Consider the following 20,333-nt stretch of genomic DNA (forward strand, 5'->3'; position numbering starts at 1 on the left):
CGATGGGTTTTTTTTTATGAATTTTTGTGCCACTATTTTGCCATTTGCGCAAAATTTGCCAAATTAAGCCGCGGCCGACCAAGAGCAGTTGATGCTACTAAAAGTCAGCTACCCCTACAGAGTAGGATTTTTCAATTTTTTTATCAGGTAGGGTTTCATGCAGTTGGCCACCGGACTATATTGAAACGACAACATGGCTGACTCGTGCTGTAAATGTAGTTCAAAACTCTTTAAAAGTACTCTAAGCTGAATACGTGTTGAATAAAACCTGTAAATACACTTCAACTCCTATAACAGCGGTTTGAACCCCATTACCCGAATTATGATATAAGCGCGCTGTTACAGCAGCATTGTTGCCAAATGGTTATTGGATTGCTTTTAATACGCTTTTATAGCAACAGAGAAGAGAGTTGAGTAACAGTTGTATTAAAGCGCCTTATTTAGACAATTAGCTATTCTATAGCTGTTATATGATTTTAATAGAACAATTATGCTGAATAAAAGTGATTTAGTAGCGCTAACTCAGCATTTATTAAAAGGTGGAATAAAAGTGCTAAAAGATAGTGCTATAAACGTTTATACGACATGATTATAGCACTAATTAGCGAAAATTGCTAAATAGTCGAGTTATACGATATATTGGTGTTTCAACAACCGTAACTCGGCTGTTATACGATTACAGGCTGAGTAAATCAATTCTTATACGACTATATTGCTAGTTGGGATTACATTAGGACAATCAATTATTATGCGACCCAATATGGACCCGGTTGCCGTGTTTAAAGAGGTGATTTTATATCGATATTTGCACTCATCTGTCTGACGCTTGCATTATACATCAAAATGATGGTAATTTTATTGCAAATACAATGGTATAGGGTTGCCTGCGAAAATCCGGTCACAAATAAGGGTTGCCAGGCTTTTAATTAAAATAAGAAGGGAAGACTTTTAGCGATAACTCATAAACGGCTTAACTAATCAAGTTTGTTTTAATTTTATTTGGTTGTGTTTTTTAAGCACTATTTCCATGATTTTTTTTATATTTTTTGGACACATGGTTCAAAAGTTAGAAGGAAAAACCTTTTTTTTTTCTTTCTAAACGATTATTTCCGAAATGATTCACTTTATCAAGAAATATTGTTTAATGACCCCTATTTATTTTGAAAGGCCTATCCAACGACACCCCACACTATAAGGTTGAAACAATAAAAAAATTGTCACACACATTTTGTTTTTTCAAAGCGATTATTTCCGAAAATATTCACTTTATCAAAAAATGTTCTCCAAAAACCCCTATTCATTTTGAAAGACCTTTTCAACAACATCCCACACCATAGGGTAGACACGAAAAAAAAAATCTCACGTACATTTTATGCGCGTTTTCCCAGAGATAGGTAACACCTAGCTGACTAAAATGAAACTTTCTGATCAGTTTTTCAAGAGAGCCTTTTCCAACAATCAAGAGAGCATTGACTAATTTTACGGTTTAGAGTTTAGACTCACTTGTTTTTAGTCACTCGCGCGACATGTTTCATGTTTCGACATGTCATGAGTTAGTGCTGTGGATCGCTACAAGTGTTAGGTGACCCAAGCCCAAACACACCACTATGCCCGCCTACAATGACAGCGGAAGACCTCCCGCAACCTGTTTTCTGGGCGCGCGCGCAGCGTGCGACGCGGCGAGCCGCAGTACGCGATACACGGCCGTCGTGAACGCTGCTCGCACTGTCAGTGCTTGAGAAAGGAGACCTAGGCTCTCCGAAACATGTCGCGCGAGCGACTAAAAACAAGTGAGTCTAAACCGTAAAATTAGTCAATGTTAGTATGTCTCACAACAGTTCAAATTCAATCAAGAGCGCATGTACCAGCTGGTATGAAAAACATTGTTATTATTTTGAATTCAAAGACAATACTTACATTGGTGTCTCGTCATGGTTGCCCAGTTTCTCTGCAGCTTCGGTCTTGTTGCGGTCATTTTTGTACTGCATCTCGTCCGACTGTACCGACTGCAGCATCGGGGCTGACTGTACATGCTTCAGTCGCTTCTGCGACTCTGGGTTCTTTGATATTACTGGGATTTTTCCTGAAATTATGGAAATTTGTTGATATATTATAAGCTACTACACTAATATTGCTACTACCAACTAGGTCATCATCATTGGCCTGCGACATCAATAAGATGATGGTTTAAACAGCGTCCATATTAAGAGTGCGGCACTTCCGCAAATGACTGTTAAGTCCAATGCGAGAGCGGCAGCCGCGACCGCATAGCTGGCAGGAGAATGCCGTGCCCGGTGAGAGAGCGGCGCGCTGGTGTCCCAGTTCTCGCCTATTGTGAAGAAGGCTAAACCACGCTTCATCGTGTGCAAAAGGGTTGGGGTGCAAAACCCTGGGTGAAGGGGTAGCCCCTTCACCCAGGGTTTTCCTCCAGTGGTCGCGATCTTCGGCCTCCCTTTCCCAGTTGGTGGGAACGATCCGGAAGGACATCATGTCTCGCTTTGCGCTATCCTTAAAACGAATCATTGGTCGCCCAACTGTGGACTAACCCAACTAACTAGGCACTTAGTTTACATTTACTCGTAGGATTTACGGGTAGTTCTGTACGCCATACAATAAATTATATGGTGTAGTAGTGTACCTACTATATGACGCTGACTGTACTACTTTATACACATACCTACTACCAAAGACATATCTAACTTCGTATAAGACGAATAAAGTCTAAGGAAAAAACGTGCCTCGGAATTCAAGTAAAAGTCATTCTCGAATAGATGCCGCACACACCTTTAGCCTATTCTCGGCTAGATGGCGTGACGAAACCGTTTCATATTTAAGACGAAACGGGAGCTGAGCTAAAAGTCAATTTTGAGATTTCAAGCTGAATATACCCGTCGCTCTGACGGGGCGTGAGAGACTGTATTTGTGTGTGTAATGCACGCACACAGATGCGTACGCTTGCACCCGCGCGCGCCTCATTGCTGACAATTTGCAATGTTATTTTTCGTGCGTTACTGCCACGAGGCGTTCACTTATTACTTATTACTTATTTGCGATTGAATTTTTTGACCCGGCTTACGTTTACGGAACTCGATAATCTTTCTACTACTGTGACTTGGCTTTGTTTACTTGACTTTGCTGATCAGCTTATTGTTTTGGACTCCGTGAGTTGTGGTTACCTATTGGACCGCACGCAATTCATCTACCTTTATTCAAGTAATTAAGCGTAATTAGCCGAAACCTTTATAAGAGTGTAATTCATAAGAAGTACATAAGATATAATTTATGTACTGGTTTGCTGTTAGCTTTTAATTGTATCACTTTACATGTGTTATTGTTACTCAAATAACTAACACGGTTACACTGTTGTAAGAACATTATTTTTCAGGTAGGCCTTATTATACCTACTATAGGCCTTATTACCTCCTAGTACCTTAGTAGTAGTAGTACTACTACGGAAATTGATTCAAAGACTCAAGACTGACTTAAGTGGCAGTAGGGTGTAGGGTTTTTTCTAGGCTTAATGAGTTCGCTGAAGCTTATTTATTATACTTAGCGCACAGAACCACTAGTTTAACAGTATCAGCTCTAACCACATGTCACCATTTTGTCCTTTACGTAACAAACTCAGGGGCCCAGAATATCCGATGTACCTATCAAATCAAGGTTCTGTACCAAATAAGGCCCGGTTATTATAGTTCGTTATTTTTTAGCATTAGAAAGAAGGTAAACAATCATGACGTGTCTTTTTATTAATAATTATTGAAAAACGCTTTCAAAAATTAGTTTATATTACTTATGAAAGCAAAAGAATATAAAAAAGTATATGATTAATACATACATACATACATACAATCACGCCTATTTCCCGGAGGGGTAGGCAGAGACCACGGATTTCCACTTGCTACGATCCTGACATACCACTTTCGCTTCCTTCACATTCATAACATTCCTCATACACGCTCGCCGGTTTAGGGTGCTCTTGCTCATTAATATGATTAATATGTGACGTCCCACGGTCAAAGGTACCTTATGGCGGGTATGGAGTTATGCATACCCCAGTAATCTACAATAAATAACCTATCGATAACACAAAAGATCAACCTTCTAGGTTGCGTAGTTACAGAGATATGATTTTTTGAAAATAATGTTGTGAAATGAGCAACTTTACGATAGAGAAGTTTTAAGTTTAGCCGCCTAAAAAACTATGTTCCTGAAGTAAGTTACATAGTTGACTACAAATAATAATGCCTTATATATCTGAGATTAAAAAAATATTGCGACTTGTTCTGTAATGCAAATAGAAACTTTTGATATCGACTGATTTATGTGTATACTAACCAATCTCTTGAAAATAAAGTTTTATTTCATTTTCACGATTGATTGCAATGAGCTCTCAAGATTTAAATTTTATCTATTAGAAAACGACACTGACAGACAGTTTAAGCAAAAAACAATACCGATTTAGAGGTGAAAATGTATTTTCTGACTTTTTCATATAAAATCACAAAATTGAATATTTTTACTTTTAATGTGACACACAATCAATTTTTCTGAGCACATATGAAAGAAATTCTGTCATTCAAATGAAATAAATCCTAAAACCCCAACTAAATACTATATTTAACCCCTTATGCCACTTTAAACTTACATAACAATAACAGTATTTGCTCCATACATTTACGAAAAGGTACCTTATGGAAATAAATCTAATAATACATCACTACAAAATATCAATCATATTATAGTTTATCTTTTATGAATAGAAAATATTAATTTACATTAAACTGCCCCCAATTTAATTAGTTCTTCGTCATAATAATCTTAAAAAAGACCAATAATTTGTATGTAATGAAAAGGTACCTTGTGGTCAAGTTACATGATGAGGCATGATGATGATGGAACAGTTACGATAAACTAATAATATTTTGGGGTTAAGATGGTATAAATCGTCTATTTCTTATCAATAATATATTTCGGTTGCTATTGAAGATAAGCGGCATTGAGGTTCAATGACCTCAGATATTCCATAAGGTAATGCGTCGGGTATTGGCATTTTTCAGCAAACCAATGGCTGATTTACAGCATGCGACCAAACCAAATGAAGATTATTCTAGTTAAGAAAGACTTGACGAGAGTAACTTTGGTATAATAGCAGTCTACTTGGATTTGTGATGTCGGTCTATGTACGGTTATAATATTTGCGAGGCGCCCCAACCAGAACTGAAATTATCAAATTAGTTTTGCAGAATGCTAATACAGTTCTCTACCAAACTTCTTTTCCCGTATTGACTAGTTTTTTTGGGAATTTTCAATCTTTTTTCCATAAGGTACCTTTTCTACTAAACTCTGAGACGACATTACTAGGCTTATAACTAACTTATAACAAAAATAAAAACAGGTAAACAAACGTTACGCATTAAGGTTTCAGATCACACAATAAAAAAAAATTGAGCATTTTTTCACCTCTTTACAAAACATTGAATATCTCCGAAACTAGAAACCCTCATAAGGTACCTTTTCCCGTGGAACGTCACATATGTTTTATAATTCTAACATATTTGCTATGACTTATTTTTCAATGGTAATTTTTAATAAGACATGTCAAAATCTGTTACCTTAATGCAAAAAAAACGAACTTTAAGCGTGCGAACTTTCAAAATTTCATTTTTTATAAGATAGTATAAGTAGATGGGCAAAAATTTTGCGTCCATGTCCACCAGTGAGTAAGTGATTGAGATACCTAAACATTTAACTTTATAATGTAAAATGATATAATTTACTAACCTACTCGTTTAATTTCAGGTAGGTTGAATAAGGAACCAAGTAACCATGGGGAGGAGCAGTATTTACTAACATTTTCTTTTTGGGTCTTCAGAGTGTATCGTTTCCTTTTTTTTGCACATATTACACTTAAATATATATTCTCTGTGTAAACCCTTACGTCTTTCAATGACAAAGGCAAGATCAGCAAATGTACAATTTGTATGATCGTGCCTGATATTTGAGATCACAGAAAATAAATATTTTAAATCCACTATTCTGCGACCTTCTAAAATTTTGTTTTATCATGATTCATGATCAAAAAGCTCGGATTCAATAGTCATATCAAACGTCGATTATGCAGTTGATGATGAGCTTGCATTTTCTACCATTGGTGCTGCAAATGCATCAACCGGTGGCGATAAACTTTGCCCTCTTGTAAAACAAATTACTATTGTGATTGTGTCCAGCAAAAGGCCAAAATTCGGTTTACTTTCCTGTTTAAAATATTACTAATTTATTCATATTTCAGATTAGGTACATAGGTAACTGTCTGAATGTTACAATGCCAGCTGGCAAATTCTATCACATTTGTTTGTTTGGTAGTCATGGTAACATTCACTTACATTGATATCCTTATTAAGATCTGTATCTTATTATCCAGACCTTAAAATATTGCCACCGTTGCCCTTTAAAAAAATACTGTTTAAATAATTGGCTACTCAAACAATGATTCTATAGTATAAATAATGACTACACAAAAATGGGTAGTATTGTATATAATGCACGAAATAAGGCCCGATTCTTAAGCGGGTTTAAATTTTGAGGCCATGTCCGCTAATACTATAGACAAAATATCAAGTTTAATAAACACAAAAAAAAAAAATTGATGGGCCTTATTTTATAATTTAGGCCTTACTTTGTAATTTAAAGTAGAGTTAGGCCAAGAAAAATCTATAGCGATTTTGATAGAACACGCAGTGCAAGTATTATTTCAAACGTCGCTTCTATGAAATTATGACATATAAATAACACTTGCACTGCGTGTGCTATCAAAATTGCTGTAGACTTTTCTTGGTCTGACTCTAAAATATTCTTTATTACACCACAAACATAAAAACAAATTTAAAAAAAACCGGCGAAGTGCAAGTCGGACTCGCACACGAAGGGTACCGTAAGGTGCACCGTAACATTATTTATAAAAACGGTCACCCATCCAAGTACTGACCCCGCCCGACGTTGCTTAACTTCGGTCAAAACAAAAATCACGTTTGTTGTATGGGAGGCCCCACTAAAATTTTTATTTTATCCTGTTTTTAGTATTTGTTGTTATAGCGGCAACAGAAATAAATCATCTGTGAAAATTTCAACTGTCTAGCTATCACGGTTCGTGAGATACAGCCTGGTGACAGACGGACGGACGGACAGCGGAATCTTAGTAATAGGGTCCCGTGTTTTACCCTTTGGGTACGGAACCCTAAAACCGATTTACAATGTAGATAAAGGTAGCAACAGGCGGTCTTATCGCTGTTAGTTCTTATTCTTCGTTTGTTTAGCATTAGAGTGAAGGTGACGTGTCTTTTTTAAGCATGCAATCGTATAATTATTTAGCTTTTTTAGGGTTCCGTACCCAAAGGGTAAAACGGGACCCTATTACTAAGACTTCGCTGTCCGTCCGTCCGTCCGTCCGTCCGTCTGTCACCAGGCTGTATCTCACGAACCGTGATAGCTAGACAGTTGAAATTTTCACAGATGATGTATTTCTGTTGCCGCTATAACAACAAATACTAAAAACAGAATAAAATAAAGATTTAAATGGGGCTCCCATACAACAAACGTGATTTTTGACCAAAGTTAAGCAACGTCGGGAGTGGTCAGTATTTGGATGGGTGACCGTTTTTTTTTTTGCTTTTTTTTGTTTTTTTTTTTTTTTGCATTATGGTACGGAACCCTTCGTGCGCGAGTCCGACTCGCACTTGCCCGGTTTTTTGTAATAGTTATGTACTTAGTGGTTAATATTAGTATTTACTATTTTTTTTTTCAATAATGCTTAAAAACGAAGTATAGACATGACAACCAAATATTAACGCCATTGTAGGGCAGGATATACAGAACATGAATCATTAGTACTGTCACGCTCCGTGATTGTTGAGCCATTTAGGGTTCTAGCTAAATTGGACATTCCATAGAGCACGAGTAAGTATGGAACAACCAATTCAGCTAGGACCCTAAATTGCTCGACAATTACGAAGCGTGCCTGTAGGTACTTACCTAAAAATTTTGTTAACCCATTTTAACCATGCAATAAAATATTTTTGATTTTGATTTCTAATTTGAAATATTAGAATCAAAAAGTTCATAATAGATTGTATATCATAACTACAAAAATGTGTTCCCTACTCTCAACCCAAAACCCCTTGTATCTTAGGATCTAGATATTTTCACACAAGACGGTTTATCGATAACTTCTTACATCACTAGATTATCGACATTAAATGTCGACTACTGCCCATCACTTTTCTGGCTGTGTACGTATTTAGAAACTTGACTCCGCCCCTAAAATTAGTGCGATAGGGACAACTGCAGCTGAGGCGAAAAATCCTGCGTAAAAATGACAAAAATCGAGGTTTCGTAGTCCTCTTTTTCCTCCCCCAAAACTTAACCAATTGTAACCAAATTTGGAAATCTAAATGATTATGAAATTATCTGTGTCGGACCGTTTTGCTTTTTTGGCTAATTGATATCAGTTTTGAATACCACGCCTCTCATTGCGGCATAGTCTATTAGGCCATTTTGGCCGTTTTTGAAGGGCTCTAGCGCCTTAAAAAACAAAAATATCAAAAAAAGCAAAACGGTCCGACACAGATATTGACAATATTAATCTGTGTTGAAAAAATCATTGCTCTAGCTTCAAAAACCACGGAGGAAAACGAGGACTACGTTTGTATGGAGGAATGACCACTCCTGTTGGCTCTTAACAATTTTAACACATAGATATCAGTGAATGAACATGGATCAAAATGATATAAAAATAATAAAATCATTTATCCATATATATAAGGTTTACTCGGGTAATTCCGAATGTCGAAAACTGTCGGATAATTCCGAAAAGAGACTTTTATTATGATGGAATTAAGGGTGATTTTCATCTGAATTTCGGAATTATCCGACATTCGGTATTACCCGAATACACCTTACATTTTTTGATATCTTTATACGTTTTAATTTTGAGTTTTAGTCGTGTGTCGATAGATGGCAGTAAATTTACAGTGACTACAAAATTTACAATGACAGGACCCCTCTATACTATCTATTCTTTTTGCTACTACTAAATGTTAACTGTCGAGATCCCTGAAAGGGATAAGTTCGCATTTGAACTAATGATGTGTGTTTTTTCAAGTGTTATGTTTCTTTTTGTACGATAGTGTTTTACTACTACTACCCTCCTAAGGGCCATACAAATGAAAAACCCAAAATTTGCCACTGAAAAGTGAACCTCTAGTGCAGGGAATAGAGTTGATTTTTAATATGTTTAAAAATTTATCCGAGCAAAAGAAATACAACTCTGTGCCAATTGAATAAGGTTTAAATGTCATCGAACTGATGAAGAACTATAGGTAGGACCTTGGGCCTTAGGAGGCTACTACTAAAGGGGCCCACAGATTACCAGGCCCCTATTTCACCACGGTGACAGGTGCGACAATTGTCGACATCACTGTTATATAACTGACGTAGACTGGCGTAGACTGGCGTAGACTGGCGTATAGTACTGGCCTAGTATGGAGGCCTGTGGGCCGTAGGTACCTACAGAAAGTACGTTCATTGTCGTCGTATAAGGCAATCCAACGTAGGTAAATCCTTATCGAGTCGCACCAAAGTCATGGTATGCTTCAAAATTTGGCTTGGCACCGACTTCAAACATATCAGTTGGTAACGCATAGACATAAAAAAAGAATAATATTTTATTTCATCCTTTTTGAAGTCGGTTACATTTTTTTGTAAAAAGTTTTTATGTACGATAAGTTTTCACCACACCAGCTCGGAAAGGCTTACTTTGCACTTCAAAAGCTGATAGCAAAGTTGCATTTTATTCACATGTGAGGCAAAGGAATCAAATGCTAATTTTGAAGTGTTTTCTTATGTTTGCTGGTAGAATTGACATTTAAACGATGATTTTGGATGATAAATATTTAATAACATTCATTTGGATTTAATTTGGTTTGATTTTGTTTTTTTTTTTGACATTTAATATTTGCTTCGGGTTGGTGTGGTGAAAAATTGTGTGTTTCACTCGGGGGCAAATTTTGTTTAACCCTAGCTCGTGCTTTGAAACCCTCGCAACGCTCAAGATTCCATTTTTCGAACCACTCGCTACGCTCGTGGTTCAATTTTGGAATCTTTCGCTTGCTCGGGTATCAATATTAGCACGAGCGGTTAAACAACAACTTTACCCCCGAGTGAAACACGAAATATTTCACCACACCAACGCAAGGAAAATACTAACTGTAAAATATCAAACAAAATCAAATCAAATAAAAAAGAAATTCAAAAAGGAATGTTATTAAATATTTATCATCAGAAAACATCATGTAAAGTCAATACTACCAGCCAACATAAGGAAACGACACAAAATTTGTATTTGACAACTTTGCCCACATGTGAGTAAAATTCAACTTTCTCATCAGTTTTTGGACAGTCAAGAGAGCAATACCAGCTGGTGTCGTGAAAACATAGGTACTTTATATATTTTGATATCAATCAATCAATCAATTTCATTATTATTCAATTTAGGCATTATCATAATGCACCTGTACCATTAAATGTGACGTTCTCAATCAAAAGGTACCACATTGACGCTTGTCATAAAGACACTCTGACAGGAGATTTGTATAAAGATACAAGCAAATTTCGTCTTAATGGTAAGCGGCAAAGTGGTACCTTTTGATTGAGAACGTCAATATGTTATCAGTACTTATGTGTCACAATGTGGTCACAACATGAGTAGGTCCAAGGTACAATTCACAGCTGCGTTTTATTTGATTTCTAAGTTAAGACATGCATCAACGCGTATTCATAATTCATTACATCATCAGTAAGTTACATAAAAAGTTATTTTTAAACACACCAACTGGTAAAGGCTCTCTTGACTGTTCAAAACTGATAGCAAAGTTGCATTTTAGTCAGATGTGAGGCAAAGTAATCAAATGCAAATTTTGAGCTGTTTTACTGTTTGCTGGTAGAATTGACTTTTAAATGATGATTTTGGATGATAAATATTTAATAACATTCATTTGGATTTGATTTGGTTTGATTTTGTTTCATATCTTAATATACTTAGGTAGTTACTATTTTCTTCGGGTTGGTGTGGTGAAAAATTTTGTGTTTCACTCGGGGGAAAATTTTGTTTAACCGCTCGTGCTTTGAAGCCCTCGCTACGCTCAAGATTCCATTTTTCGAATTCAATTTTGGAATCTTTCACTTGCTCGGGTATAAATATTAGCACGAGCGGTTAAACAACAACTTTGCCCCCTTGTAAAACAAATAACTATTGCTGTCATTAGAAATAGTTGTTACCCGAGCAAGGGAAAGATTCCAAAATTGAACCACGAGCGTAGCGAGCTAGCGAGTGGTTCGAAAAATAGAATCTTGAGCGTTGCGAGGATTTCAAAGCACGAGAGTTAAACAAAATTTGCCCCCGAGTGACACACAACATTTTTCACAACACCAACCTGAATAAAATGTTAACTGTAAGATATCAAACAAAAACAAACCAAATCAAATCCAAATGAATGTTATTAAATACCTATTTATCATTCAAAATCATCATTTAAAAGTTAATTCAACCAGCAAACATAAGAAAACAACTCAAAATGTGTATTTGATTACTAATAAAATGCAACTTTGCTATCGGTTTTTGAACAATCAAGAGAGCCTTTACCAGTTGGTGTGGTGAAAAAGAATTTATGCCTACATAGATAATGAATTAGTTTTGCCAGGAATTTAAAAGAACCTACCTGTTGTATTTCCACCTATTGGATAAAATACAAAAATTTATAAACGAATATTGATTTTCCAAACTCACCATGTTTTTCTTCATAGAGTTTCTTATACCGAGCCAGCGACGGATCATTTTTCACCTCATCTGGCAACTCAATCCATATCGTCAGTATATCCGCGGTCAGCTCGCCGCGCGGCACCATTGAATATTGGCTTCTATTGCCTTCAACTTTAGGTTGCTTTTTGGGTAAGCCTACCCATTGCTTTACGCTCTGCCACCAATCCATTTTGGTGTTTAAGCCAGGGTTGACAGCTTCTGGAAGTTAGAAAATAATCGTTACGGCTCGGCCATGGCGGCGATGGCGGCGGCGGCAACCATAGGTGAGAACGAAAGGTCCGATCGCTGTGTCTCGCTCTAACCTATGGTTGCCGCCACCGACGTCGCCAGTCGCGCAATGTCGTGGCCGAGCCGTTAAGAGCGCTCTTACAAGAAAAGTCGAAATAATGCAAAATTGATGATACTAGTCGACGAAATTCAGGACTTTGCGCTCATTATTAGAAACAACGAGTACGTGTTCCAGTAAAAGCGTCTTCTTATCTTTATAAATATCGTTGTAAATATTAGAAAAAGGACTTATTAAATTAGTAATGATTTTTTTTCTGATGGTCGTTTCCGAAAAACCCCGTGAAGCACTGAATGGCGAGCTCTTATTTGGAAATGTTGAGAATTTTACTCTGCTAAACCTGGCTATTTTGTATTACTAATACCCTGTACTTTAGGCATATCAAACTATATTTTTCCTACATACCTTTGAGAAAGAGAAAATCAAAGTAAAACGAACTCGATTTTCTCTCCGAAACAAGTGTCAATTCCTACGAAAATCTACTTAATATCGAAGTCATTTTCATACTCAAGCAATCTGCAACGTTTGCTTATACTGTTGGTATACATTAGTGTTTATGAAATTCTACTATAATTTTTTGGCAATTTTTTGAAAACTACTCTATATTACCGATGACGCGCGCTGCGCCAGCTCAGTGCCGCGGCAGAGCTTGTAGAGGCAGGACGTGTGTCGGTCGGCTCCGCACATTTTCAACGGCGACGACGAGGTTTTTTATCATTGTGTGCGGCGGGCGCCGTGTAAAACGCTATACTGTGTGCGTGTAAACCGCAACGAGAGACTTTGATCCTAGCACCGTTTTTATAGTATTATAATTTATAATGGTACAGTTTAATAAACTACCGGACAGGATTAAAAATATTTGAAACGACCTGACATTCTATATGTATTTATTTGACTCAAGATAGTTTGACTCAGGGTCTGATGATGGAGCCGGAAGGTGGTCACCGGTATCAATCAACCATGCAACTAAACCACTTCGTGTTTAGGCTCGTTTTATTCATCTCAACAAGATCTTTGACACAAGATAGTACTCAGGGTCTGATGATGGAGCCGGAAGGTGGTCACCGGTACCAATCAACCATGCAACTAAACCACTTCGTGTTTGGGCTCGTTTGATTCGGCTCAAGAAGATCTTTGACTTAAGATAGTACTCAGGGTCTGATGATGGAGCCGGAAGGTGGTCACCAGTACCAATCAACAATGCAACTAAACCACTTCGTGTTTAGGCTCGTTTTATTCGTCTCAACAAGATCTTTGACTTAAGATAGTACTCAGGGTCTGATGATGGAGCCGGAAGGTGGTCACCGGTACCAATCAACCATGCAACTAAACCACTTCGTGTTTGGGCTCGTTTGATTCGTCTCAACAAGATCTTTGGCACAAGATAATACTCAGGGTCTGATGATGGAGCCGGAAGGTGGTCACCGGTACCAATCAACCATGCAACTAAACCACTTCGTGTTTAGGCTCGTTTGATTCGTCTCAACAAGATCTTTGACACAAGATAGTACTCAAGGTCTGATGATGGAGCCGGCAGGTGGTCACCGGTACCAATCAACCATGCCACTAAACCACTTCGTGTTTAGGCTCGTTTTATTCGTTTCTATAAGATCTTTGACACAAGATAGTACTCAGGGTCTGATGTTGGAGCCGGAAGGTGGTCACGGGTACCAATCAACCATGCAACTAAACCACTTCGTGTTTAGGCTCGTTTGATTCGTCTCAACAAGATCTTCGACACAAGTTAGTACTCAGGGTCTGATGATGGAGCTGGACTGTGGCCACGGGTACCAGTCTACCATGTAACTGAACCACTTCGTGTTTGGGCTCGTTTGATTTGTCGCAACAAGATCTTTGACACAAGGTAGTACTGAGGGTCTGATGATGGATCCGGAAGGTGGTCACCGGTACCAATCAACCATGCAACTAAACCACTTCGTGTTTGGCTTCGATTCGTCGCAACAAGATCTTTGACACAAGTTAGTACTCAGGGTCTGATGATGGAGCTGGACTGTGGCCACGGGTACCAGTCTACCATGTAACTGAACCACTTCGTGTTTGGGCTCGTTTGATTCGTCGCAATAAGATGTTTGACACAAGATACTACTCAGGGTCTGATGATGGAGCTGATGATGATAGACAGGTACCCGTCGCCACCTTCGCGCTCCATCATCAGACCCTGCTGTAGCATTTTCGTTGGGGGCCACGGTGCCAACGGTAGGGAAAACGTTGGGATGAGGTTCGTTCCGTAGCCAACATTAATTTTGTATTGGCCCACCATCGCATTTACCAACATTCGCTGTGGCACAGATGCCCAACAATGGGCCTTTGTGTATTTTGGTACCGTTGGCTAAACAACGATAATATTCGTTGGCCCAATGATGACATATATCGCATTTACCAACAGTGGCAGTGATGCCCAACAATGGGCCTTTGTGTATTTTGCTACCGTTCGCTAAATAACGATAACATTCGTTGGCCCAATGGTGACGAATACCGCATTTACCAACATTGGCTGTGGCACGGATGCCCAACAATGGGCCTTTGTGTATTTTGGTAACGTTGGCTAGTCAAGGATATCATCCGATCGCCCAATGATGATAAATATCGCATTTACCAACATTGGCTGTGGCACTGATACCCAACAATGGGCCTTTGTTTATTTTGGTAACGTTGGCTAATCGACGATATCATCCGATGGCCCAATGACGACAAATATCGCATTTACCAACATTGGCTGTAGCATTGATGCCCAACAATGGGCCTTTGTGTATTTTGGTAACGTTGGCTAATCAACGATATCATCCGATGGCCCAATGATGACAAAAATCGCATTTACCAACATTGACTGTGGCACTGATGACCAACAATGGGCCTTTGTTTATTTTGGTAACGTTGGCTAATCAACGATATCATCCGATGGCCCAATGACGACAAATATCACATTTACCAACATTGACTGTAGCATTGATGCCCAACAATGGGCCTTTGTGTATTTTGGTAACGTTGGCTAATCAACGATATCATACGATGGCCCAATGACGACCAATATCGCATTTACCAACATTGGCTGTAGCATTGAGGCCCAACAATGGGCCTTTGTGTATTTTGCTACCGTTCGCTAAACAACGATATCATCCGATGGCCCAATGATGACAAATATCGTATTTACCAACATTGGCTGTGGCACTGACGCTTAACAATGGGCCTTTGTGTATTTTGGTACCGGTGGCTAAACAACGATAACATTCGTTGGCCCAGTGAGCACAAATATCGCATTTACCAACATTGGCTGTGGTACTGATGCCCAACAATACCAGTTGAGTTTGCTTGTGGCGTCACTAGATGGCGTTACTGTCTCCAAACATCGAAGTTATAGTTATTTTCTCGATTATTCCGGATATAATCATAATATTTTTTAAAAGTAACTTATAAATCTAATAGCTATAACTATAAAATTTATACATCAATTTAAAAAAATTGTATTTTACCAACATTTTCTCAATTTAAATCTCAAAAAACATAAATCTCGCTTACGAAGTTTCGAAGTGCGGTTAGTATATATACAAATTAGAGTGTATAGTAAGTGTACTTGCTTCGGCAGTACATATACTAAAATTGGAACGATACAGAGAAGATTAACAACAACTGCTGCCTGGCCTAGGGCCTTCATGTGGATACAACCAATGCCTACCGTAGTGTAATTGTAATATTTATCAGCAAAGGCCCAACGTCGTATTACACAACCACTTACTTAACGTAGGGTAACTGTAGGACTCGTAAACAAAAGCCCATTACATAATTAGATTGTAGGCACACTATAAATTACACAACTATTTACCTACGGTAGTATTGTAAGAATCCTACACAAGGCCCAACGTTAAAGTTACAATGTTGGCCCTTTGTGGGACAAGCTGTGTTGGGCCTTCAACCTGGTGCACGACTACCTACCGACCTACCTGACTTGCCGTTGGGTAATTGTTGAATTTGCAAACAGAAGCACAACGAAAAAATTGCCCTTTTTTATTTTTATGCAGTTGGCCCTACAGCAAGCCATACGGCCAAATGTAACAATTAACCAACCATCAAACAAATGTGTATAGGCCCAACCACGGCCCAACCAAAACCACCACCGTTGAATAATTGTATGATTTATTTAAATAGGCCCAACGAAAAAATTACTCTAATGGCCCTCTGTTGGGAATCTTCGGGAGGGCCTTTGATGAGGGCCCTCCAGCAAATCGTACGGCCAAATGTAACAATTAACCAACCATCAAACAAATGTGTATAGGCCCAACCACGGCCCAACCAAAACCACCACCGTTGAATAATTGTATGATTTATTTATATAGGCCCAACGAAAAAATTACTCTTATGGCCCTCTGTTGGGAATCTTCGGGAGGGCCTTTGTCGAGGGCCCTCCAGCAAATCGTACGGCCAAATATAACGGTTGCCCAACTAATACGTAAACAAAGGCCCAACAAAATCCCTACAAGAAAATGCTATTAGGGTGAGTACTACCTTGTGTCAAAGATCTTGTTGAGATGAATAAAACGTGCCTAAACACGAAATGGTTTAGTTGCATGGTTGATTGGTACCGGTGACCACCTTCCGGCTCCAACATCAGACCTTGAGTACTATCTTGTGTCAAAGATCTTGTTGAAACGAATAAAACGAGCCTAAACACGAAGTGATTTAGTTGCATGGTTGATTGGTACCGGTGACCACCTTCCAGCTCCATCATCAGACTCTGAGTATCACCTAGTGTCAAAGATCTTGTTGAGACGAATCAAACGATCCTAAACACGATGTGGTTTAGTTGCATGGTTGATTGGTAATGGTACCTTCCAGCTCCATCATCAGACCCTGAGTACTGTCTTGTGTCAAAGATCTTGTTGAGACGAATCAAACGAGCCCAAACACGAAGTTGTTTAGTTACATGATAGACTGGTACCCGTGGCCACCTTCCAGCTCCATCATCAGACCCTGTGTATCTTCAGTGTCAAAGATCTTGTTGAGACGAATCAAAAGAGCCTAATCATGTTACTACATGGTTGATTGGTATCCGTGACCACCTTAATCATCATCAGATCCTCAGTACCAGTTCGTTTTTAAACCCTCGTTGATACAAACTTTACAACCTATAGGTACCAAATGCAATGACGAAACATGTAAATAAGCGAGTAGGTAAGTACCTATAATTTCTTTCGAGTAATATACCTTCATAAGTACAAGTATGGGGCTATTCATAAATTACGTCGTTTCAAATGGGAGGAGTGGGGGGGGGGGGTCTGGACATCGGATGATGGTAACATGACGTAGGAGGAAACAGATTCATCCGAAGCTTGATTTTTGGATGATTTGAGGGGGGGGGGGGTCAAAAATCGTCAAAAATAGATGACGTAATTTATGAATAGCCCCTATGTACATTTGCACTGCATTTAGTATTTTCGTACTTACCAAATAACAGTTTTAGAACTTTAAAAGTTAAGTACAGTTAGTGTTGTTATGGTTGATTTCAATATGCTTCGCGAAGGATCAAGAATGTTTAATCCATCATTGTAGTGCGAGTGTGGTAGAAGGGATCGGCGTACTGAGCTCGCACGGCCTGCCGCAGCGCGTAAAATACCTAAACTCGCTCAACGCCGAAATGTAATAGCGCTCTTAAGGTGGTGGCATATCGGCGTAAGAGCGTGTTCACATTGTCCGATCCGATGTCGGATGTAGGATCCTACATCCGCGTAGTCAGGCCGTGCGCCGGGCGCCGTCTTTAGCGGTCACGCACACAACAACAAGCATTATGCCTAGTATGCCTACCGGCTACAAGCGAATGTTATCGGCCCGACAGCTGACGGGGGGCTCCAAAGTCCGACATGGCTAAATTTATCGGAAGCGCTTTCCGATATCGGATGTCGGAAGGCGCCTATGAGGAAAACAGCGGCAGGAGAGTGCCATTGGCATTAAGTCCGCCTTTTTTGCGTTATTTATCGTTTCTTAGTAATAATGATTTATTAAATCCATACTAATATTATAAAGGCGGAAGTGTCTGTCTGTCTGTTACTTCTTCACGCTTAAGCCGCTGAACCGATTTAGTTGAAATTTGGTATACAGATAGTTTGAGTCCCGGGAAAGGACATAGGATAGATTTTATGTCGGAAATCATCCCTGAAGAGAGTGCAAAGGAGGGTGGAATTGAAAGAGTTAATGCATTGCCTAATAATTGACGTAAGCAATGCGCGAATTGAATGATTGCTATTAGCATTATACACGCGCTATACCTACTTTAGCTTCTGTCACTAATTCTACGCAGACGAAGTCGCGGGCAAAAGCTAGTGCATATAATAAATACGGAGAAACACATATATCTTACATTTTACTTCCTTCCAACATCCGATATCGGATCGAACAATGTGAAAACGCTCTAAGGCCCAAGTAATGGTAAGCAGACATTCTGTCCTATTAGACTAACCCGCTTATTTATAAACGCGCTAAAACCTCAATTAGCTAATAATCATTGTTAATGTCTTTATCCATCATTTTGACTTATGTATTTGTAAGAAAGGGATAAAACATAATTTAACTTAATCGGGTCCGTAAAGTTTTATGAATAATGGGGTTAGAAGCTTCGCTAATAATATATGTTTCATTGTTTGTATTAGATGTAATGTATTTACCAGTTGCTTTTCGGTGAAGGAAAACATCGTGAGGAAACCAGACTAAACCTAATAACTTAGCCCTTTACCGCATGGAATTTTTAATCTCCGCGAATTAAATATATGCAATAAAACACTATAAATTTAACATAAAAAAATGTGAAAAAATACTACATTCGACCCAATTAAAAATAATGGTTAATAACAATTTATTCCAAATTTGGAACTTTATATATTAGTGGCTAACCGGAGCCCGATTATTAAACTGGTCAAATTTGGACCTATATGCAATATACGTACCTATGTAAGGTGTAGGCCATGGTAGCCACTTATCACCATACGGAACGTATGCTTGTTTATCATTGCACGTTGTAAAATAATTTGATCGTTATTGGTTATCTGCAGCTACCAGCTGTCACCGGTTATCTACAGAATTTTAAACAATGCGGCTAACGTACATAACTTAATAGAAATAAAATAAAGAAGTAGCTTGCCTGAGTGTATAAGGTTCCATATTTGTCAGATTGATAATAAAATCACTAATGCATATTGTTCCATATTAGTCCAATCATTCTAGCTTGTAACGCATAGTGTTCCATTTCAGGAACAAACTTTCACGACATCATACATAGTAATTTGACTATAAATGCTATAACATGTAGTTTAACCGTAAAATCTCGCGAAATCTATTTTTCTAATACTCAACGCTGGAAATGTATTTATTGCACTAAATATAACAACGAAAAGCTATGTAATTAGTCAATCACACTTGCAAGTAAAATTGCCGGACGTTGGTAGAAATGATACCACAAACTAGATAGAAGCAGTATCGAGGACAGAAAATGTTCCGTAGTATTCATAGTTTCTACCTCTTACAAGTGCAGTAAAACAGATGACGCTTATATCAATCCACGAGGATAATAATCATTACGTTCCAAATTTGGACCCATATGCGGTAAAGGGTAAGGCCTAGTTTCCTCTCTGGGTTGGAAGGTCAGATGGCATTCGCTTTCGTAAAAACTAGTGCCTACGTCAATTCTTGGGATTAGTTGTCAAGCGGACCCTAGGCTCCCGTGAGCCGTGGCAAAATGCCGGGATAACGTGAGGAAGAAGTTTAATTATTCAATCGATTTTGGAGTCTGGATTATTGTGAGCAATGACGCAAGTCCGATCTCTACTCACGAGAGTCATGAGTCACTCTTTTCTTCTTAATTTTTGAGTCACTGAAGCCGCAGCCATTTTGAAACCAACGGCGCGCACATCTGGGTTACCAAGGACATGCGAATCTATGACCTTGCCTAGTATATTAACGTCACATTCTATCAAAAACACAAATATTATTTTATTGATACATTAAAAGTATTCAAACACTTTAACTTACCTTGAAAAGGGTTTTTTCTACCACAAAAACTTTTTTCCGCTCACGACACAACTGAACGGCGCCGGAGCATGCGGGTGACTGGTTCATTGTGTTTGGCTGTCGGAAAATGAAAGAGACGGATAGATATTGCCTTTTCGA

General features: G+C 38.5%; 3 protein-coding genes across 3 annotated transcripts in view; all 3 read right to left on the reverse strand.

The window, feature by feature from the left end:
• The window catches only part of LOC134803640 (P protein-like), a 37,193-nt gene extending 25,149 nt beyond the window's left edge, over positions 1-12,044 (reverse strand). Inside the window, exons 1-2 of the mRNA XM_063776424.1 lie at positions 11,843-12,044; positions 1,918-2,083 (exon numbers count right to left, since the gene is read on the reverse strand). Coding sequence (XP_063632494.1) covers positions 1,918-2,083; positions 11,843-12,044 — 368 coding nt within the window. The remainder of the gene's footprint in view (positions 1-1,917; positions 2,084-11,842) is intronic.
• The window catches only part of LOC134803639 (P protein-like), a 118,816-nt gene that overhangs the window by 27,290 nt on the left and 71,193 nt on the right, over positions 1-20,333 (reverse strand). The window lies entirely within an intron of this gene.
• On the reverse strand, positions 1,914-12,047 carry LOC134803642 (uncharacterized). The gene is made up of 2 exons (XM_063776425.1): positions 11,843-12,047; positions 1,914-2,083 (listed from the first exon to the last, which is right to left on the reverse strand). Exons 1-2 carry the CDS (start codon positions 12,042-12,044, stop codon positions 1,914-1,916), a joined length of 372 nt encoding a protein of 123 aa, XP_063632495.1. The 5' UTR covers positions 12,045-12,047.

Source organism: Cydia splendana, chromosome 27 (genome assembly GCF_910591565.1).
Source record: "Cydia splendana chromosome 27, ilCydSple1.2, whole genome shotgun sequence".
Lineage (NCBI taxonomy): Eukaryota > Metazoa > Arthropoda > Insecta > Lepidoptera > Tortricidae > Cydia > Cydia splendana.